The sequence below is a fragment of the Lipophrys pholis genome, assembly GCF_963383615.2.
Source record: "Lipophrys pholis genome assembly, chromosome: 18".
NCBI lineage: Eukaryota > Metazoa > Chordata > Actinopteri > Blenniiformes > Blenniidae > Lipophrys > Lipophrys pholis.
Genome location: NC_137646.1, coordinates 8,709,977 through 8,729,701, shown reverse-complemented (window position 1 = coordinate 8,729,701; position 19,725 = coordinate 8,709,977). Strand labels below are relative to the sequence as shown.

Below are 19,725 nucleotides of genomic sequence, written 5' to 3'. Positions count from 1 at the left end.
CCATCAAATCAACACATTTACCTTGATATCATAAAATGTCTTACTTTCACAATAAATGGATTGTTTGTGGTACTGAGTATTGAATTTAGGTTTCACGCTCTGTGCAGACCTTCTAGGAATTGTTTTTGTACTTCTTAAGAAGTCATATTTGTCAGATGGAGCGGCAGCAGAAGCACTGACCCAGGATCACTGTCTCCTTCAGACTTCCAGCTGTTTCCCAGTTCAATTGCATCCTTGGCCGGCTTTTTGTTGGGCATCAGGTTGTCATCAGAGGAGTTGTGATTGTAGTTTCCGCACATGCCACAAACCTAAAGAGTAGAAACGGTCCTTTAGTTTGGAATATGCAGTGTTTAATATCCAACAAAGTTAAGAAAGAAGTCCATTCAGATAGTATAGAGTCACGGTCTGCTCACTGGAGCGATTTTAAAACAGATCCATACAGATCAATATGCTGTTTCACAAAGAACCTGAGATGAGGGTTGTGTGAAATCTGAAGAATGTTTGGAAGAATGGTGAAGAAGCTGCTGAATGCTTGAAAAAGGCTGTAGGTTTGAAAAAGGCTGCCTGTAGTGAGACAGATCCTGTTCAGATGGCTCATAATAAAGCTCTTTTTCTGAGGGACACAGCTAGAAAGACTTTGGATCTCCCTATAAATCCTTGTAAAGGAGGATCTCTGTTCTCTGTGACTTGATTGCTTCATACACTACATCAAACCTGTGAACAAAAGGTTTATCAGTACGTCTTCATCTAACCATTCCTCAGTGAAAAAGTAGACCACAAACAGCTTTTACAGTAGGAAACCTTATAGTGTATAACCAAGAAATAGTGTTCTGTGTTTTTACCTTGTCGAAGTATTCTCCAGGAATAGTAATTTCCAAGTGATGGACACCGTCAAACTTCACCTGCAGACCAAACTCAGTGTCCAGCAGGCTGTAGACGCCGCTGTTTATGACTTTAGCTCCAACTGATGTGATGGTGAGAGGAGTTCGCACTCTTCGTCCGTTCAGCTACAACAAAGAAAGAAACAACGTGTCATCATGTGATTGTGTTGTATATTTATTACTTTATAATTCAGTTTCCTGGCCTGAATTCTGATACACACCAGAACTCTGCGGCCCTTCTGCAGCTCCACCACAGTGTCATGAGGCAGGTAGACGGTGACTGAGCGCACGTATGAGGCCTGCGGCTGACCACGCTCCTCATTCTTGGCTACTACTTTGAAGGGAGTTACATTTGTGCTGTTGCACATCTGAAAGAATCAGACAACACATTTTTCACTTTTAGATGGACAGCAGGCCGAGGAACAAAAGTGAAAGATGCATGTTTAAGATGTAGTGAAACTCTTCACAAACCTGGACCAGAGTGTAGGTGCAGGTACCCATGAAGGTGTGCATCAGCCCATCGAACGTGTAGTAGTGAGGGTCTCCAGCGACATGGCACACTCCTTTACCTGAGAGGGGAAATGAGAAAAATCTGTTTGTCATGTGCAGAGCTTAAAGTAACAAACCAGTCCACTCATAACTCACTGAAGTACAGTCACAGGTGAGTTCACACCTGAATGTTCTGCAGGTTCAAATATCAATACTGATACCAGCAGGTTTCTCAATATTTGTATTTAAGATTCAGAGATTTTTTCATCAAAGTTACAAGTTATTTATCTGCTGTTTCCAGCTGGTTAGTATAACTCCTCTTCCTCCTCCTCTTCATCAACAGGCTGCATAGTGGGGCAGCGGTTGGTGCCCTTGTCTCACAGTGAGAAGGCCCTGGTTCAAATCTAGCTGGGACCTTTCTCTGTGAAGTTTGCATGTTCTCTGTTGTGAATCCTGAGCAGGACCCTCAGCCCCCACTAGCTCTCCTCTGAGGGATACACTGTGTAGCTGCTACTGATAGGTCAAACTTGCCTCAAGGGGATCAATACAGTTGTTAAACCATTTTTTTAAGTCCTCCTCTTCCTCCCAGCTAATCCTCTTCCTCTCAGTGGTGAGCAGTAATGCCAACATATAAAATAATCTAAATGCTTCAAACATGCTCAGATGATCATTTCAGAGGATGAGATGTTGAGGAGGCAGATGAACACCCACAGTCATGTTCATAGCTCAGAAGGAAAAGAACACTTTTTGTCTTTGTGGCTTTTTAATAGTTTGTCTTTAGTTTTATGACGTGACTGAGGTGTGGACCCTCCTTCCTCACCTGTTGAGTGACAGTCCAGAACTCCCTCCACCACTTTGCACTCCTGTGCGGGGCTGCACTGCCACGGCTCGCAGGTGATGTTGCGATGGCCGTCACATTTACAGCGTTCAGAGCAGTCCGACTCTGTGAACCAAGTGTCTCCAACCTGTACATGCACAAAAGAAGCAGGTCACTGATGTTTACTGATGAGCCTCATGATCTCTCATTCAGCATTTAATTTAATTTAAGTCATTCAACACAATCTGGCTGAACTTGTAAAAATTAAATCAACAAATCTCATTGTTATAATAATGGTTTGTCATCTCGTTACCACAAAATGTCGTCAAACTCTTTATTATAGTCTGATTTATCCTCATCAGTTTTACAGTCCATGCTTAAATGAATTATTAGGGCTTTTCACCTCTCTGTATTTGTTTTGTTGTGTTTTATACTGTGCAAAAATAGAAGATACTTTCAGCATCAGGTTTGTGACTGCCAGTGAAGCACACTTACCGGCCGGTAGTTCCCGTCTTCATCAGTACATCCACACTGGTCCAGAGGGACACATTTGTCTCCGCTGTGGACGAGGCCCTCGTTGCAGAAGCATCCCTCCACACAGGGCTGGTTACAGGGACCGCCGGGTCCTGCAGGGTTCTGACAGCTGGGCTGGGAACAGGCCGGTCCACAGGGGCGGTAATGACTGCCTGAGGGGCACTTCACAGCTGGGAGGAGGGGAGAGGTTTGGCTCAACTGCTGACTTCAGTCTCCTCAAAAACTAAATCATGTCACTAAACTCAAATGATCTTGCGTCGTTGGTAAGCTTGCACAGTGATGAGCTGACCAACACACAGTCAGACTTACGACAGAAGGTGTTGTTTCTCCATGCGATGTTGACTCCTGCAGCGGCGCACAAGTCAGCGTAGGTCTGGACGGCCTGGCACAGTGCCACCGTCTCACCTCCAGTGGCACACATGTCGTACACACAGTTTCCAAAGTAAGGCTCTGGAGGTACTACGGCATGGCAGGGCTTAAAGATGCCTGAGGACGAAGAGAAGAGGTGAACGACATGAAAAGGTGTGATTAATTGATAGTCGGTGGTTGGATTTCATTTCGATTTATGTTGAAGGGTCCTTGAGCAACACCGTGAACTCCCAAGTTTCTGTTATGTGTGTGTGTGTGTGTGTGTGTGTGTGTGTGTGTGTGTGTGTGTGTGTGTGTGTGTGTGTGTGTGTGTGTGTGTGTGTGTGTGTGTGCCTGTGTGTGTGTGTTTCATACCATTAGGATCAGTGATCATTCCACAGCTGGTGGGTTTCTGGGCTTCTTCCTCCACTTTGTCGTCACAGTCTTCCTCTCCTCCTCCGTGAGAACAACTGGAGAGAAAGTGGTGTGTTATTCAAAGCTGATAAAAGTCATTTTCTACGATTGTTAAATATTTTCTCCTCAATGATGAGTGTCAGTCACACGTCAGACTGCAGCATCACGTCTGCTTGTAGTTTCATGACCATCACACATAGATCCTGTGTACCGTGATCAGAAGTCGACTGAGTAGATTTAGCAGGAAATTTATGAAAAGCCTCCTCCAGAGCAGAGACACAACTTTTCACTAATGCTAATGCTAATGCTAACACCGCAGGGCTGGACATGCTCTATAAGTTTCACAAATGTCGAAGGGTCCTTGAGCAACACAGTGAACTCCTAAGTTTCTGTTATGTGTGTGTGTGTGTGTGTGTGTGTGTGTGTGTGTGTGTGTGTGTGTGTGTGTGTGTGTGTGTGTGTGTGTGTGTGTGTGTGTGTGTGTGTGTGTGTGTGTGTGTGTGTGTGTGTGTGTGTGTTGCGCTGTGATGGACTGGAGACCTGTCTCGGGTGTATCCTGCCCTCACCCATAGTAAGCTGGGATTGGCTCCTGGACCCTGTGACCCTGCACAGGTTTATGCGGCGGTATAGAAGATGGATGGACGATGGTTGATCGAAAAAGTACAACCCAGAAATATTTGTTTCATGCACTTTCTTTATAAAATGAAAGAAAAGCTTTTGACTTGTCACTTTTTGTAGGTTATTATACTGAAGCTGAAATGAGTTTGTGAGTTGAAATGAGTTTGATATCTGATCCACGGTACAGATCATAGGGTGGTGTAGATGAGCAGGTGAGCAATGAGAGACTCACTCTGGCCGGGGGTCAGGAACCTGCCAGCTCTCTCCAAGCTCGTTGGTGTTAGCAGCAGGTGTATTATCTGGTTTCAGGTTGTCGTCTTTGGAGTTTCCATTAAAGTTTCCTGTAGGAGCAGCAAACACTGAGATCAGTCAGGAAAACGACATTCAGGGAAGCCTGTGGAGACGTTTTCTGATTCTCTTGGAGCTTGAGTGGAAGCAGAAGGAATCACTTCATGTGGTCAATAAGTCATGATGAAATGAAGATCTCATTGTGGAGCCGCTCATTCTTACCACACAGGCCACAGAGAAGGCCACTGTAGGACGTTGGCACAGAGACGTCAGCGTGGTGGTTCCCATCAAATCTCACCCTCAGGCCGAAGGTTGTCTCAAGGACGACAAACTTTCCACTAAAGTAGATCTTAACTCCACTGATGGAGGTGACCGGTGGTACGACTGCTGTACCATTGACCTGGAGAACAGCACAGTTGATTACATTGAAGCTGTTTCTCCCCAAACAGCAGGAATAATGCAGAGCTTCAGATGCACAGCGGTAGATCCTCTCTGTCAGGTTATACACACCTGAACTTTACGCCCTTTACCCAGAATGAACTCGATGCCGTTCACGTTGACCACCACAGCTCGGACGTAGGAAACCTTCCTATTGCTTCCTCGGTGCTCGTTCTGAGTGTCCACGGTGAAGTAGGGCATGTCCGAGGAGACGTTGCAGGGTTTGGTGAGCGTGTAGGAGCAGGCACCCATGTAGTGGTGAGTGTGTTTATCAAAGGTGTTGTAGTGAGGATCACCGCTTGCTGAGCATATTCCACTTCCTGTCCAAAGAAATGAGAAATCAGCTGAACTGTGCCTGAAGTTTCTCACATAAAGAACAACAAGTGGCTTCAAGCACAATTCAAGCTGCTTTATTTTAGACATTTCACGCTGTGCAATAGATACCAATAAAAGAAAGTACTTCTGGAGTGTCTCGGCGGAACAGCTCCTGATCATTTTGTTTTCATGGGTAAAGTTCTCAAAATACAGTGATGCAGTGGTTAGCTCTAAGTAGTTTAATACATTTGTTATTTAGTTTGTGTGTAAGACATGAGAGATGGTGTCCATAAAGTGGAAAGTACATTGAATAAAAGAACCCTACATGTTGGGGTTGGAGTTGTGCTTTGGCTGTGAAAATGTCTCATATGTTTTAGAGGCGGAGGTTTCTTATCCTCCTGCTATTTAACCTCTCACACAGCTTTATTCTATATTATGGCCCAAGATTTGCTGAGGGGGAAAGTCGGGGAAAGTAAAACACAGAAGATGTAGTCATGTCCAGTTTTAGGAGGAACAGAGGAGCTGAGAACTTTGGTCATATAACAGTTGACAAATGATCATTTTAGAAAAGGCATAAGTTACTCAAACCAACAACATTTTGAACCCGAGTCTGTGAAGAACTATGTTTGCATGTCACTTAATTTTAATCTGACTGAACAGTTTCTGACCGAGAGCTCCCACTGTCCCATTTCCATCAAGACGGAATAAAGTGATCAGGTTCATCTGCACCAACAATATCAATCCCACAATGCTTTGTGACACGGTCACCTGATCCCACATCCAGCTTTAGCAGGAAGTACTGAAGACGATTTGTTAGTTTGTTGTGTTTCTTTAGAAAATGGAACACTCAGAAACTTTCTTCTTGCTCAGAGTCCTCCAGTCCAGTTCTGACTCCATTTCTTTCTCTAAACAGCGTGAAGCATCACGTGATGACGCTACCTAGCAGACATGCACAGTGAGGAGAATCTGACTCCAACTATGGAGACCTGATCAGAAGCAGTGAGGACATGGACTCTGTTGAGAAACACATGAACCATGACTCTGGTTCTTGCTGGATGGGCCCCCTCAGACCAGGATCAAGTGACAGACCTTTTTACAGGGAGGTTGTTACTGGGATCGTTGGTGTGGATGTGGTCACAGCCTGTGGGTGTCTGAGTTGAACGTACCGAGAGGTCGACAATCATATTGTCCGTCATGCAGCTGGCAGCTCTCAGTCATTGGTTTACAGGTGGTGTTCTGGCACTGGATCAGACCTCCACTGAGACACTCACACTTCTGCTCACAACCCTCCAGGTACCAGTCGTCACCCGCCTGACAAACACACAGCACGAATCAGAAATGACCACACATCATCAGCTGAAAGAGTTCTGACATGTCAGCACAGGCTCTGTGAAGCTGTATACCAACAAACAGCTGAGCTTCATCCACAGATACATTTTCTCTGGAGCTTCTTTGTTCTTTTCATCGGTCTCTCTGCTCCTGAACATGTAACTTCATTTTTACAATAAGTTTCTCTCACTTTATTATTATCTTTATCTCATCACTAAAGAGCTTCTGGTCTCTTTTTGAATGTTCAACAAGAAACTGCCAAAGACTTACAGAGAAGTTCTAGATATTGCAAAGCTGTTCTAGGTACTTCTGAAAAAGAACGCCAACTGGAAATATTACATTTACTTCAACTTCAATAAAAAGATATTCTTTTTTTTGGCCCACAATGTAAAACGTATGAATATAAACCTTCTGAGCTATGTTATTGTCTTTTTGAGATGAGACATGTTGTAGAAAAAGGTAGAAAGGACTGTTTTGGTCATCAAGTTGCAGAGCTGTGGTACAGACGCTATGAGGAATGGCACACATTTACAGAAAGGTATATGTTTGATATACAGGAAACCAGAACAACCAGGGAGGTAATGTCTGATGTCAGAAGACATTTTTTAAGATCTGCTCTTTGAATCTTTGACACGTCATTCACCTGAAACTGCAGGACTCTTCACCAATGAATGTGACGATAAGTTACTGTATTTTTTTAATCTCTTTTCACAGTGTTGGTTGGATGTTCCTTCATTGATCTCTTGTATCATACAGCCACCCTGTCACCAGTGGGCTGTGGCAGGGGGAACCTGAGGTGTGTGTGGGGTGTTGTTTGGGGCTGTTTCCACTCACAGGGTGATAACTTCCACTGTGGTCCACACAGCCGCAGTCCTTCAGTGCCACACATTTGTCATCGCTGAGGATGAAGCCTGGGTCACACTGACATCCCTCCACACACACGTCCTCACATCCTGGTGGTCCCACCACACCCAGACACGTCTCCGGACACGAGCTCACACACAGGGAGTAGGAACTATCGGGAGGACATTTCAGGGCTGCGAGGGGACACAAGAGGAAAAAGGTGAATCAGTGAACTTCCTCTGTTCAACACCTGAGTGCTGTTAGCTCTTGTGCTAATGCGGGGAAGGATATTCATAACTGACTTCAGTTCTGAGAACACAAGTCAGAATAACACATTTGAAGAATTATTTGGGACAAATCTTTGTCCGTAGGTATGCTAGTAATGATGCCATCGCTATGTTATGTGCTGGAGCCTTGAACCAGATGGTTCAGGATGGTTCAAGATACCTAATAAAGTCATTTTAACAACAACCCATGTTCATTTCTTTGTAGATTTCTTTTTCCACTATGGAGTTATTCCTGCAGAATATGAGGTTGCACAGTAACTTGGAGTGATGTAAAGAGGACCTTGCTGTGCGGGGGACTTACGGCAGAAGTCTGGAGTCCTCCATGGGTGGACTTTGGCTCCGGCACTCAGGCAGACGTCCGTGTAGGCCTGCAGCTGGTCGCACAGCACATGCTGCTGGCCGAAGAACTGACACATGTCAAACACACAGCTCTGGAAGAACGGAGTGGGATCCACCACTTTGTGACACTCCCTGAAAGAGCAGAGGAAAACCATCCAGGTCACAACCTTCTCATTAAAAGTTCCCAACTACAGCATGACATGGCGCTTTTTAACACCGGTTGTTGTCAAAGTTAACCAATCTTTTTCAAAACTCTGCAAGATTTGAACAGTTTGTTGTAAGAAATGCTTCATGGACAGGGCGTTCTCCAACGGGAGTGTGCAGGAGTAAAACATGTACTAAATGACCACTGAGGCATTCTCACTCAGTCAGATAGCCTTTGTCCAGTGTAATACGGACCCACCTTCCAGATAAACAAGTGCTGACGCTGCTCAGATCAGCTCGGGCCTTTGGACCCAGAGCTAAACAAAGTCATCTGGAAACCACCAATTTCAAAGTTCAAACTACACGAGACTTCTCTCACGTAAAAACTCTCACGTAAAAACTCTCACGTAAAAACAATCAGGCGTCACCTTGCGCGTGCGACCAGCCTGTGATAAGCTTGAATTCATGCTGCTGCAGGTGGATCATTTCTGTGTTTCACCAAACCTTCAGAAAATGCTTCTTCTTTAATAAAACACAGAAACACACTTTAACATTGAGTGAAACTGCGTTATGGAGCCTCTAATGGAGGTTTCTCTGAGGGGTTGGAGAAGTTTGGGACCTTAACAAAACGGCTGAACCACCAAGGTGAATCGGTGGAAAACACAATGTTTTGGTGACTTTGTTTTTTCACTCAGACTAAAAACATTTGTAAATAAGAATACAATTAAAGTGGTCATGTCGAACAGAGTGACGAACTCAAGATGTTTCTGATTTACACTCCAGAAGTTCCTCATAGGTTTTATGAAAAGCGGATGAAGTGAGAACATTTTCATTTTGGTTCACAAAGGAGCTGTCAAGATTTTAAGGTCATTTGCTCTGAAGTTCTGTCATAAGACTTTTTATAACACGCTAAGATCCTGTATAAATCACAATCAGCTGAAAATAACATTAACAAGAATAATGAGAGTGACTTTGGGCAGACACAGTAATTAAAGGAGGGTTTGGATGCGTTATTCCTTGAGTTTTCTTTGCAATGTTTGGAAGGTCTGAGCCTCAGCAAGTACAAAGTATTATATTATGGAGTTCAGTGGAGGAAATGAAGTGCAATAAGAAAGTAGAAATAAAAATAAAAAGAGCAGAAGAAAAGGTTGTGGCTGGTTTAGATGTACGTCAGGTGTCTGGAGCAGGTGAGTTCGGGTCTCACCTGAAGGGTCCAGTAGTGGCAGTAATTTTGCCACATTTGTCCGGTTTCACCACCTCAGCCTCCAGCTTGGGGTCACAGTCGGGGTTAGGCTTGGACCCTTCGGTACACCTGATAAAACCAAGACAAAGCAGCAGGAATCAAAACCAGGAGGAGTTGAAGGAGGATTTACAGCTGATGAAGACCGAACACAACAGATTTCTTCTCAATCAATTCTGACTGCAAAGTGATTTATTTAATCTGCATTGTAAAAGCTCCAGAAAATCCACACATATAATACTTATATCGCTCAATCTTTATTCTCTGAGAATTACTGACAAATAGAAAGTTGTTGGATATTTTGTAAATCTCAAAAACAAAGGCTTTCTGACATTTTCAGTCACAGCTTGTAGAAACAATAAAAACGAGTGTGTGTGTGTGTGTGTGTGTGTGTGTGTGTGTGTGTGTGTGTGTGTGTGTGTGTGTGTGTGTGTGTGTGTGTGTGTGTGTGTGTGTGTGTGTGTGTGTGTGTGTGTTCTATGGTGACGTGCAGCTGGGCTCCATGCTGCCTCTCATCTGAACCTGTTGGCACAGATTACAGAATAAAGGTTTGGACACTCACGAGTCGTCTTCGTCCTCTTCTGTCTGCCAGCTGTTCCCAAAGTCGTTGGCGTTTCCCACCACGGAGCCATTCGGTCTGGAGAAGTCGTTCTCTGGTTTCCCATCGTAGTCTCCACACAGGCCGCACATCTGGTCAAAGTACGAGCTGAAGGCACAGACACCAGAAGGATTAGCAGCTTTCAGGAAGACGTCTTAAGAAGATTTACAGGACCAAACACTGATATTCTAACAAATATGTGCTCCTGTTCAGGAGTAATCAGTGAGCCATACAGAACCATGGCAGGATCCAGAGGATTCATTACAAAGAGATGAACTCTGACATTTCAGCTGCTTTGCACTGATGCTGGGCTCATTTTACACAAACTGCATATTCTGTTATCCATTTTAAAAGTAGGAGCACCAAATAATTTGGGTAAATACTACAGTACAATACACTTTATATTCCTGTTTTGTCTTTTTGACTCATTCATATGCTTCCTTTCAACATTTTCTAGCGGTTTTAACAATTTTTACTGACTTGAACCTTTTTACTGATTTTGGCAGTTTTGGGTCATTAACTAATTTTGGGAGATTTTTATTCTTTAGCTCTTTCTGCCCTATTTTGTATTAATCTGAGAACAAATACATCATTTCAATAGTTCTTACTGTTCCAAAGTAGAAAAAAATACTTTGGAAGTGTTTATAGCACAAAACCAACAGCTAAAGAAATTCAAAGTGCTTCGTTCATCTGACACAATCAGACACTTGATGCTCACCTGGGCACTGAGATCTGGGCGTAATGGTTTCCATCCCAGCGGACCCTCAGACCGAAGGTGGTCTGCAGGGTGACAAACTGGCCGGCGATGCTCAGAGACATGAGGGGGGACGGGGAGTGAGGGAGGGCCACCCTGATCCCATTCACCTGTCCCACCGAGACACACAAACAGGGAATATTAAACTGGGATCATACAAACAATCGTCTCATGTTAAAGTCAAGCTGGACATTGAGAAATGTACATGTTGTGCAGGATTCTGAAAACATGTCACACTTCTCATAATAATAGAAACTCCTTTGTTGTTGTCCCTTTGGCACCAAATTCCATTTTATGATTTGTTCACGGAAAAAAGGCAACGTGAGAAACAAAGGCATCTTCTCTGACAGAAAACATGAACTAAAGAACGTGATTTTGGTTCCCCTTTTCATCAATAAGTGGTACATAGTTATGTTTGTTATTGCTGTTTCAAAGAATCTGCTAAAATTAAACGGTTTGATAACATTCTATAACAACAGGGTTCAATTTTCCAATTTCCAAGGATTTCAGACTAAGGGAGTGACAGTGAAATCCTTTGATCTCACCACAGATCAAACAAATGAGGCGAGGAAAAGCTGGAGACTTCTGGGATTGTGGTATTGAAGAGGAAGAAAAGAACAGGATGAAGTGAGAAGGTGAAGAGAACAAGGCTTTGAGATGTAATTTAAAGACGGAGCAGGATTAGAGCTGATGGTGAAGGAGCTCCAGCTGCCAGCTCTGCACATGTATCAGCTCACAAGTTCTCTTATTGACAGCTTCTAAAAGGTTTCTGCTCGTATGGAGATAAAACGGCTTCACGTGCTGCTGGGATTCTTTCCAGTGTTTCTGTGATTACTGACCAGAGTTCTCCGGCCCTTCATCAGAGTCACTGTGACTCCATCCACGGTGACGTAGAGCTTCCTCAGGTAGGACACACCTGCTACTCCCCTCTCCTCGTTCTTCCCCTCCACAGAGAACCACGGACCTGCACAGGAACCAACAAGACCCCATAAAAACACTGTGTGGAATATGATTATGAGGGTTTTGTTTAAGTATTCCAGTCGGACTTGAACTGCTTGTTGTGATAAATGTGGAGATTAGACTTTGACAGAAACGTTTACGATGTTTTTTTTAATGTGTCGTTGAATGTGAATCTACACTGACACAAGATACTGATGATCATCTTGTGTAAAAACATGTCTGTGTACCTGTAACATCTACTGTGGTTTAGAATTTCCTTCTGTTTTTAATTATGACGCCACACGTATGACGTATGATATTTTTCATGGAAACATGTCGTAGGTTTGTTGATGATAAATTCTATGAATCTATGAATAGATTGAGAACCTTTCTTACCTGTGTTATTTTTGCAGGTTCTGGCCAGTGTGTATGTGCAGGTTCCCATGAAGGTGTAGAACTTCTTATCAAAGGTGGTGTAGTGAGGATCTCCAGAAACCACACAGTCCTGGGAACCTGAGAGAGAAAGAGAGGAACAAGGTTCCTCAACTTCACCAAGCTGCACCCACCTCCTGCATCCATTCCTCAAGCCGTGTAATGAGCCTTCAAGATTCACTGTTCACCAAAAACCCAGCTAAACTGTGGAGTCATCAGAGACACTGAACTTCTCAAATACTCCTGAAGACGGAGTACCTGTGCTGTTTTAGAACAGATTAAGTCCAATCTCAGCTACAATCCCACGGTTCGTATGAAACAGGATTCATACTGGAAATCTCCACATTTAATGTTTTTTGTGCAGTCTGACATCTGTAAGCATCACTACAGTGTATCTCCTCAGACTAATGCTAACTTCTTGGGATAAAGACATTTAATTCAGGAAGAACATCATGGTTTGTATTTCATGCTACCAGCAGCAGCAAGCTAGCTAGCTAGTTTGCACTGTTCTGCTCTTGTAGAAAATGTGCCACAAATTAGGAACAGCAGACACTTAAAGCTTTTCTTATCACGTCATGAGCCTGATTAAACTGACTTTAGTTCAAAGGACGCCCAAGTTTAGCCTGGTCTTTGTTAAGAATACACTTTGATGCAGTCAACATAATTGTATTTGTGATTGGGGAACTGTTGACGATGACTGGAGCTCCAAGCCCTAAAAGTGCCCGTCTGGTCTTATTTTACCCTCAGTACAGGGGTCAGAACACAAGCTGATCTAGATAATACTGTGTACATTTGGTGGACAGAGCTCAGAGACCACCTGTCTGCCGGATCGAGTGAAACTTACCTGTGGGATAGCAGCCCAGGTCCCCATCCTGTAGTTTACACTCGTGCATTGCGGGGCAATCAAATTCCTTGCAGGTAATGAAGGGAGCATCACATCGGCATTTGAGCTTACAGTCTTCCACATAAAACTCCTCTCCAGGCTGAGACACAAACAACACGGCAGACATTTTGTTATCTGTATCAACATTCCCGGGATAGAAAGTGGAACACTTACTATGATCACACACACACACATGCACACACGCACACACAGGCCCACTGCTGTGTACCTGGTAGTATTGTCCGTTGGAATGTTTGCAGCCACATGAATTCTTCTTCACACACTTGCCGGCACTCAGGACGTAACCAGGATCACACACACAGGCCTCAGAGCACTTCAGCCCACTGCAGGAGGGAGGTATCCCAGAGCAGGTCTCCTGACATGGGTCCGCACAGGACTCGTAGTGGCTGTTAGGAGGGCATGTGTATGCTGCGAGACACCAGGTGGAGGTCCATGTTAGAGTTACAACTCAATGCCTCAGGCCTTGCTTAAGAGAGGTTAAAGCTTTCCTGCTAGCACAAACCTCAAGGACCAAACATTTCAAGGATACCTAATCAACTGCTTTCCAGTTCTTGCAAGATTAAAACCCATCACATCACTTTATCCAGTCAGTAATCCAACACTCACGGCAAAAGGTCTCATTCCTCCAGGGTCCGATGGTGACCCCTCGGTCCTGACACTCGTTGACATAAGCTTCGATGGCTTCACACAGAATGGGCCTGGCTCCATCCAGCTCACATAGGTCAAAGACACAGTCTTTAAAATAGTTCTGGGGACACACAGTCAGTTTGAGTGACACTTCCTTCTAAAACCACAAAATCTGACTTTGTCATCAGTTCTGGTTTCGATCTGACTTTACAGCCTTATCTGAAGGAATGAAACTCCTCCTGCCTCCATAAATACAATCACTCCATTCTGATGAGCCAACACTGACTAATACATGCGTGTGTGTGTGTGTGTGTGTGCGTACATTGGGGTTGACTCTGCGGTGACACACAGCGAATGGTCCGTTCTTGTCCAGCAGGATGCCGCAGTATCCCGAGCTCTCATAATCGTCCTGCTCATCTGGAGTGCACCCGGGGATGGTCGTGTTGGGTTTCTTATTACACCTGTTTGTGCAGATATCAGCTTAATGAAGCTCTGTGAAGCATTGTAACTATTTTACAGGAAAAGATTGTTCAAACTAAAGATATAATGCCTTAAAGTTTATTAGATCAATAGACAGATAGACAGAGAGACAGATATATAGACAGACAGACAGACAGACAGAGAGACAGACAGATAGATAGATAGATAGATAGATAGATAGGTAGATAGATAGATAGATAGATAGATAGATAGACAGAGAGACAGACAGAGAGACAGACAGAGAGACAGACAGACAGACAGATAGATAGATAGATAGATAGATAGATAGATAGATAGATAGATAGATAGATAGATAGATAGATAGACAGACAGAGAGACAGACAGACAGACAGACAGACAGATAGATAGATAGATAGATAGATAGATAGATAGATAGATAGATAGATAGATAGATAGATAGATAGATAGATAGATAGATAGATAGATAGATAGATAGACAGAGAGACAGACAGAGAGACAGACAGACAGACAGACAGACAGACAGATAGATAGATAGATAGATAGATAGATAGGTAGATAGATAGATAGATAGATAGATAGATAGATAGATAGATAGATAGATAGATAGATAGATAGATAGATAGATAGATAGATAGATAGATAGATAGATAGATAATTTACAGATGTATACATCCTCTCATATTTGTAAGCATGCAGTACTTACTCTGGGTCAGTGTTCCAGCTGTGTCCAAATTCATTGGGGTTGGTCGTCAAGTTTCCATCGGGTTTACGGAAATCATTTTTCCCATTTAAATCATAATCTCCACACAGTCCACAGAGCTGGTTTTGAAAGCTGCCAATTCAAGGAAAATAAGTCAGTGTGACTTTATTGGACGTGAGAGCAAAAATTCGTTCAGACCTCCATGTTATGATCGTCTACTACAAACAGATATCTCTGCCTGGGGTAAGAAGGATGTGGTAACACAGCGTGAAGAGGAATCTTCTTCAGCTTTCACTCACTCTTTAATGACTTTGATGTCCATGTAGTGATTGCCATCATAGCGAACAGTCACACCAAAGTTCAGGGTCACAGTGTAGTGCTTTCCTGACTTCAACACTGAAACACCAGGAGCTGGACTCACGGGTAGGTTGACATTGGTTCCATTCACCTGAATAAGAAACGTAAATGTGAATTACATGATGTGGCAAGACAGGAAATAACAATCAATTTAAAAAAAAAAAAAAGATAAAGACATTTTAGTCACTCATTTCAAACTTTGATAAGAAGTAAAAATGGACATTTCTCAAATCTATTAAGTTTTTATCAAGAACATGAGTCTTCTTATGTTTGGGGATTTCTGTTGGGGGTTACCCCAGCAGATGTCCTCCAGCCTCACATCAGTCTCTGTCATGTCCTCCATCACTCCATCCACAAACCTCCTCACTGACTTACTTCTAATCCTCTTCATCTTCAGCAGCCTTTTCCCTACACAGCTCTCACCTCTCCTCCCTACATGACCAAACCATGCTCTCTCACTTTAACATCAAAGTGTCCACCATGAGCTGTCCATCTGATGTCCTCATTCCTCATCCTGCTCAGTTCCAGAGAAACCCTCCTCATCCTCAGCTCTCACAGCTCCAGTTCAGCCTCCTGTCTTGGAGTCAGAGCTGCCTTCTCTATAGCAGACCCCAGAGTTGCTCTCACTCTGTCCTGTAGACCTTCTCCCTCAGCCTACCTGGACCTTCTACCACAGATCACTGCTGACACTGATCTCCATCCAGTCCTCCTGACTCCACACTGTTCTTCACTTCTCTTTACTTCTTCCTCTTGTTTGGATGTTGACTCCAAGCATTTAAACTCCATCTTTTCATCACAATTAGTTTTTCTTGCTCTATTCTCTCTCCCTGTTCTGCATCAGAGTCTGTTCTGCTGAACCTTTCTTCCAGTTAAAAGACAGAGAGTTTGTTTCTTTACACTGTTGCCAAAGTTTTAGTTTTTTGTCTTTTAGACTATGATGTGTCACTTCCACAGTTCCTCCCCTCATTTCTTACCTGCACAGTGCCACCTTTGAGAATGGAGATCTTTACTTCGTGCACGTACACGTGTACAGCTTTTACATAGGAAATGGTGGGTCTATTAAAGCGATTCTCATTGTCTGCATGGACTTCAAAGTAGGGTACAGCTGTTTTATTGCAGGGCCCAGACATCAGGTAGCTGCAGTTGCCCATGAAGTTGTACTTGCGTCTGTCAAAGGTGGTGTAGTGAGGATCACCAGATGCTATGCAAATGGAAGTATCTGAGAAAAGAAGAAATGAGAAACTGCATCACGAAATATTTTGAGATAACTATGTCTCAGTGACTGGATTGGTTATTTAGTCCATCCATCCATCCATCCATCCATCCATCCATCCATCCATCCATCCATCCATCCATCCATCCACCACTTTACTGTACTGCCACTCAAAACAAAAACTAAAACGACTTGAGAAGTTAGAAAATACCTTTTGGATAACATCCTGCAACGCCATTTACATCTCTGCATTCTTCTGTGGGTTCACAGGCGTTATCAACACAATTCAGAGTGTAGTTTCCAGCACAGCGACACAGCTTGGTGCACCCATCTCCAAACACAACCTCACCAGGCTGAAACAAAATTTAACAATGTGTGCAGAAATCACAAGTTATTCAGTCTTTAAATCAATATGAATGAGAGTACTTCGCAATAATAGGAAGGATAAGGGACCTCATAATAGTTGTTCTCGTCATCAAGACAGCCACATTGCTCCAGTGGCACACAGCGACGACCCTTGAAGACAAACCCTGGTTTGCAGAAACAGCCACTGATACAGGAGCCAGTGCAGTTGGTAGAGGGTTCCTGACACGTAGGGATGCAAGCTGGACCACACTCTATATACTCTGCGTTAGGAGGACATGGGTCTGTACACAAAGGGAACAAAAACAACACATTATAACTGGAAGAACAAATGTATGTATTAAAGAAAAGACGGTGAGTCATCAATTTAAAAATGCAGTTATAAAAAGATTTACTTGGTGGCTTGGTTGTTGTGGGTGTTGGTGTGGTGGGTCCAGGACTTGGTTTAGGAGTGGTGGGTCCTGGACTTGGTTTAGGAGTGGTTGGTCCTGGACTTGGTTTTGGTGTGGTGGGTCCAGGACTTGGTTTTGGTGTGGTGGGTCCTGGACTTGGTTTAGGAGTGGTTGGTCCAGGACTTGGTTTTGGTGTGGTGGGTCCAGGACTTGGTTTTGGAGTAGTTGGTCCAGGACTTGGTTTAGGAGTGGTGGGTCCTGGACTTGGTTTAGGAGTGGTGGGTCCAGGACTTGGTTTTGGTGTGGTGGGTCCAGGACTTGGTTTTGGAGTAGTTGGTCCAGGACTTGGTTTTGGAGTAGTTGGTCCAGGACCTGGTTTTGGAGTGGTGGGTTCAGGAGTTGGTAGACCTATGAATAAAACATTTGCATGAAAAAAACCAACACATTTATACTGGAAGAAAATTTTTTGGGGTAAAAGCAAAAGACACCAGTGAATCATGAAACTATAAATCTGCATTTAAAATGAAGTTAGAAAAAGATTTACTGAGTGGCTTGGTTTTGAGTTTTGTTGTGCTTGATCCCTCCCAACCCAAACATGGGTTTGAACAGCAGCTACTTGTGAGCCTGGTTCTACAGAAAATCTTCACCTCTCCGTCTGGTTTTGCAGGTTTTGTCCTGCTAAAAGGGATTTCTTTCCTTTCCACCGTTGCTTATAATTCCTTATTTGGAATTGTTGGTTTTTCGGTTAAATTTCCATGAGAAGACTGTGTTGTTTTTGATGACAAATGAAATTAAATTAAAGAGTCCCTCACACATCAGGCATTTGTTTAAAATATCTGTATTTTTCCTTGTGAGCTTTTGATTGTTTTCACGTTTTGTATCCACTCATGTGTCCTGTAGTAATTATATTTCCTGTTGTCCTGAGTTCAGTTGCGTTCTTACTCCACCCTCGTGCCACCCTCTGTGCTCACTTTTCTCCTCCAATTACCCTGATTAATTGAGGTGTGGACCCTCCTTCCTCACCTGTGGGGTAACAGTCCAGAACTCCCTCCACCACTTTGCACTCCTGTGCGGGGCTGCACTGCCACGGCTCGCAGGTGATGTTGTGATTGCCGTCACATTTACAGCGTTCAGAGCAGTCCGACTCTGTGAACCAAGTGTCTCCAACCTGTACATGCACAAAAGAAGCAGGTCACTGATGTTTACTGATGGGCCTCATGATCTCTCATTCAGCATTTAATTTAATTTAAGTCATTCAACACAATCTGGCTGAACTTGTAAAAATTAAATCAACAAATCTCATTGTTATAATAATGAAGGTTTGTCATCTCGTTACCACAAAATGTCGTCAAACTCTTTATTATAGTCTGATTTATCCTCATCAGTTTTACAGTCCATGCTTAAATGAATTATTAGGGCTTTTCACCTCTCTGTATTTGTTTTGTTGTGTTTTATACTGTGCAAAAATAGAAGATACTTTCAGCATCAGGTTTGTGACGGCCAGTGAAGCACACTTACCGGCCGGTAGTTCCCGTCTTCATCAGTACATCCACACTGGTCCAGAGGGACACATTTGTCTCCGCTGTGGACAAGGCCCTCGTTGCAGAAGCATCCCTCCACACAGGGCTGGTTACAGGGACCGCCGGGTCCTGCAGGGTTCTGACAGCTGGGCTGGGAACAGGCCGGTCCACACGGGCGGTAATGACTGCCTGAGGGGCACTTCACAGCTGGGAGGAGGGGAGAGGTTTGGCTCAACTGCTGACTTCAGTCTCCTCAAAAACTAAATCATGTCACTAAACTCAAATGATCTCGTGTCGTTGGTAAGCTTGCACAGTGATGAGCTGACCAACACACAGTCAGACTTACGACAGAAGGTGTTGTTTCTCCATGCGATGTTGACTCCTGCAGCGGCGCACAAGTCAGCGTAGGTCTGGACGGCCTGGCACAGTGCCACCGTCTCACCTCCAGTGGCACACATGTCGTACACACAGTTTCCAAAGTAAGGCTCTGGAGGTACTACGGCATGGCAGGGCTTAAAGATGCCTGAGGACGAAGAGAAGAGGTGAACGACATGAAAAGGTGTGATTAATTGATAGTTGGTGGTTGGATTTCATTTCGATTTATGTTGAAGGGTCCTTGAGCAACACAGTGAACTCCCAAGTTACTGTTAGGTGTGTGTGTGTGTGTGTGTGTGTGTGTGTGTGTGTGTGTGTGTGTGTGTGTGTGTGTGTGTGTGTGTGTGTGTGTGTGTGTGTGTGTGTGTTTCATACCATTAGGATCAGTGATCATTCCACAGCTGGTGGGTTTCTGGGCTTCTTCCTCCACTTTGTCGTCACAGTCTTCCTCTCCTCCTCCGTGAGAACAGCTGGAGAGAAAGTGGTGTGTTATTCAAAGCTGATAAAAGTCATTTTCTACGATTGTTAAATATTTTCTCCTCAATGATGAGTGTCAGTCACACGTCAGACTGCAGCATCACGTCTGCTTGTAGTTTCATGACCATCACACGTAGATCCTGTGTACCGTGATCAGAAGTCGACTGAGCAGATTTAGCAGGAAATTTATGAAAAGCCTCCTCCAGAGCAGAGACACAACTTTTCACTAATGCTAATGCTAACACCGCAGGGCTGGACATGCGCTATAAGTTTCACAAATATCCCTAC

At 43.8% G+C, this 19,725-nt stretch overlaps 1 protein-coding gene across 1 annotated transcript in view; it reads right to left on the bottom strand.

Annotated features, from left to right (window-relative positions):
• Positions 1-19,725, bottom strand: part of zanl (zonadhesin, like) — a gene marked incomplete at its 5' end in the record, with an annotated part of 90,909 nt that overhangs the window by 9,964 nt on the left and 61,220 nt on the right. The window contains 33 exons of the mRNA XM_080486682.1: positions 181-308; positions 843-1,007; positions 1,103-1,249; positions 1,353-1,450; positions 2,191-2,335; positions 2,683-2,891; positions 3,031-3,207; positions 3,445-3,539; positions 4,334-4,442; positions 4,612-4,789; positions 4,900-5,147; positions 6,309-6,453; positions 7,306-7,508; positions 7,903-8,072; positions 9,289-9,396; positions 9,887-10,030; positions 10,641-10,786; positions 11,516-11,640; positions 12,012-12,128; positions 12,892-13,030; positions 13,160-13,359; positions 13,558-13,699; positions 13,901-14,039; positions 14,744-14,872; positions 15,040-15,188; positions 16,072-16,316; positions 16,522-16,663; positions 16,764-16,957; positions 17,069-17,473; positions 18,089-18,233; positions 18,584-18,792; positions 18,932-19,108; positions 19,336-19,430. Coding sequence (XP_080342808.1) covers positions 181-308; positions 843-1,007; positions 1,103-1,249; positions 1,353-1,450; positions 2,191-2,335; positions 2,683-2,891; positions 3,031-3,207; positions 3,445-3,539; positions 4,334-4,442; positions 4,612-4,789; positions 4,900-5,147; positions 6,309-6,453; positions 7,306-7,508; positions 7,903-8,072; positions 9,289-9,396; positions 9,887-10,030; positions 10,641-10,786; positions 11,516-11,640; positions 12,012-12,128; positions 12,892-13,030; positions 13,160-13,359; positions 13,558-13,699; positions 13,901-14,039; positions 14,744-14,872; positions 15,040-15,188; positions 16,072-16,316; positions 16,522-16,663; positions 16,764-16,957; positions 17,069-17,473; positions 18,089-18,233; positions 18,584-18,792; positions 18,932-19,108; positions 19,336-19,430 — 5,367 coding nt within the window. The remainder of the gene's footprint in view (positions 1-180; positions 309-842; positions 1,008-1,102; positions 1,250-1,352; positions 1,451-2,190; positions 2,336-2,682; positions 2,892-3,030; positions 3,208-3,444; positions 3,540-4,333; positions 4,443-4,611; positions 4,790-4,899; positions 5,148-6,308; positions 6,454-7,305; positions 7,509-7,902; positions 8,073-9,288; positions 9,397-9,886; positions 10,031-10,640; positions 10,787-11,515; positions 11,641-12,011; positions 12,129-12,891; positions 13,031-13,159; positions 13,360-13,557; positions 13,700-13,900; positions 14,040-14,743; positions 14,873-15,039; positions 15,189-16,071; positions 16,317-16,521; positions 16,664-16,763; positions 16,958-17,068; positions 17,474-18,088; positions 18,234-18,583; positions 18,793-18,931; positions 19,109-19,335; positions 19,431-19,725) is intronic.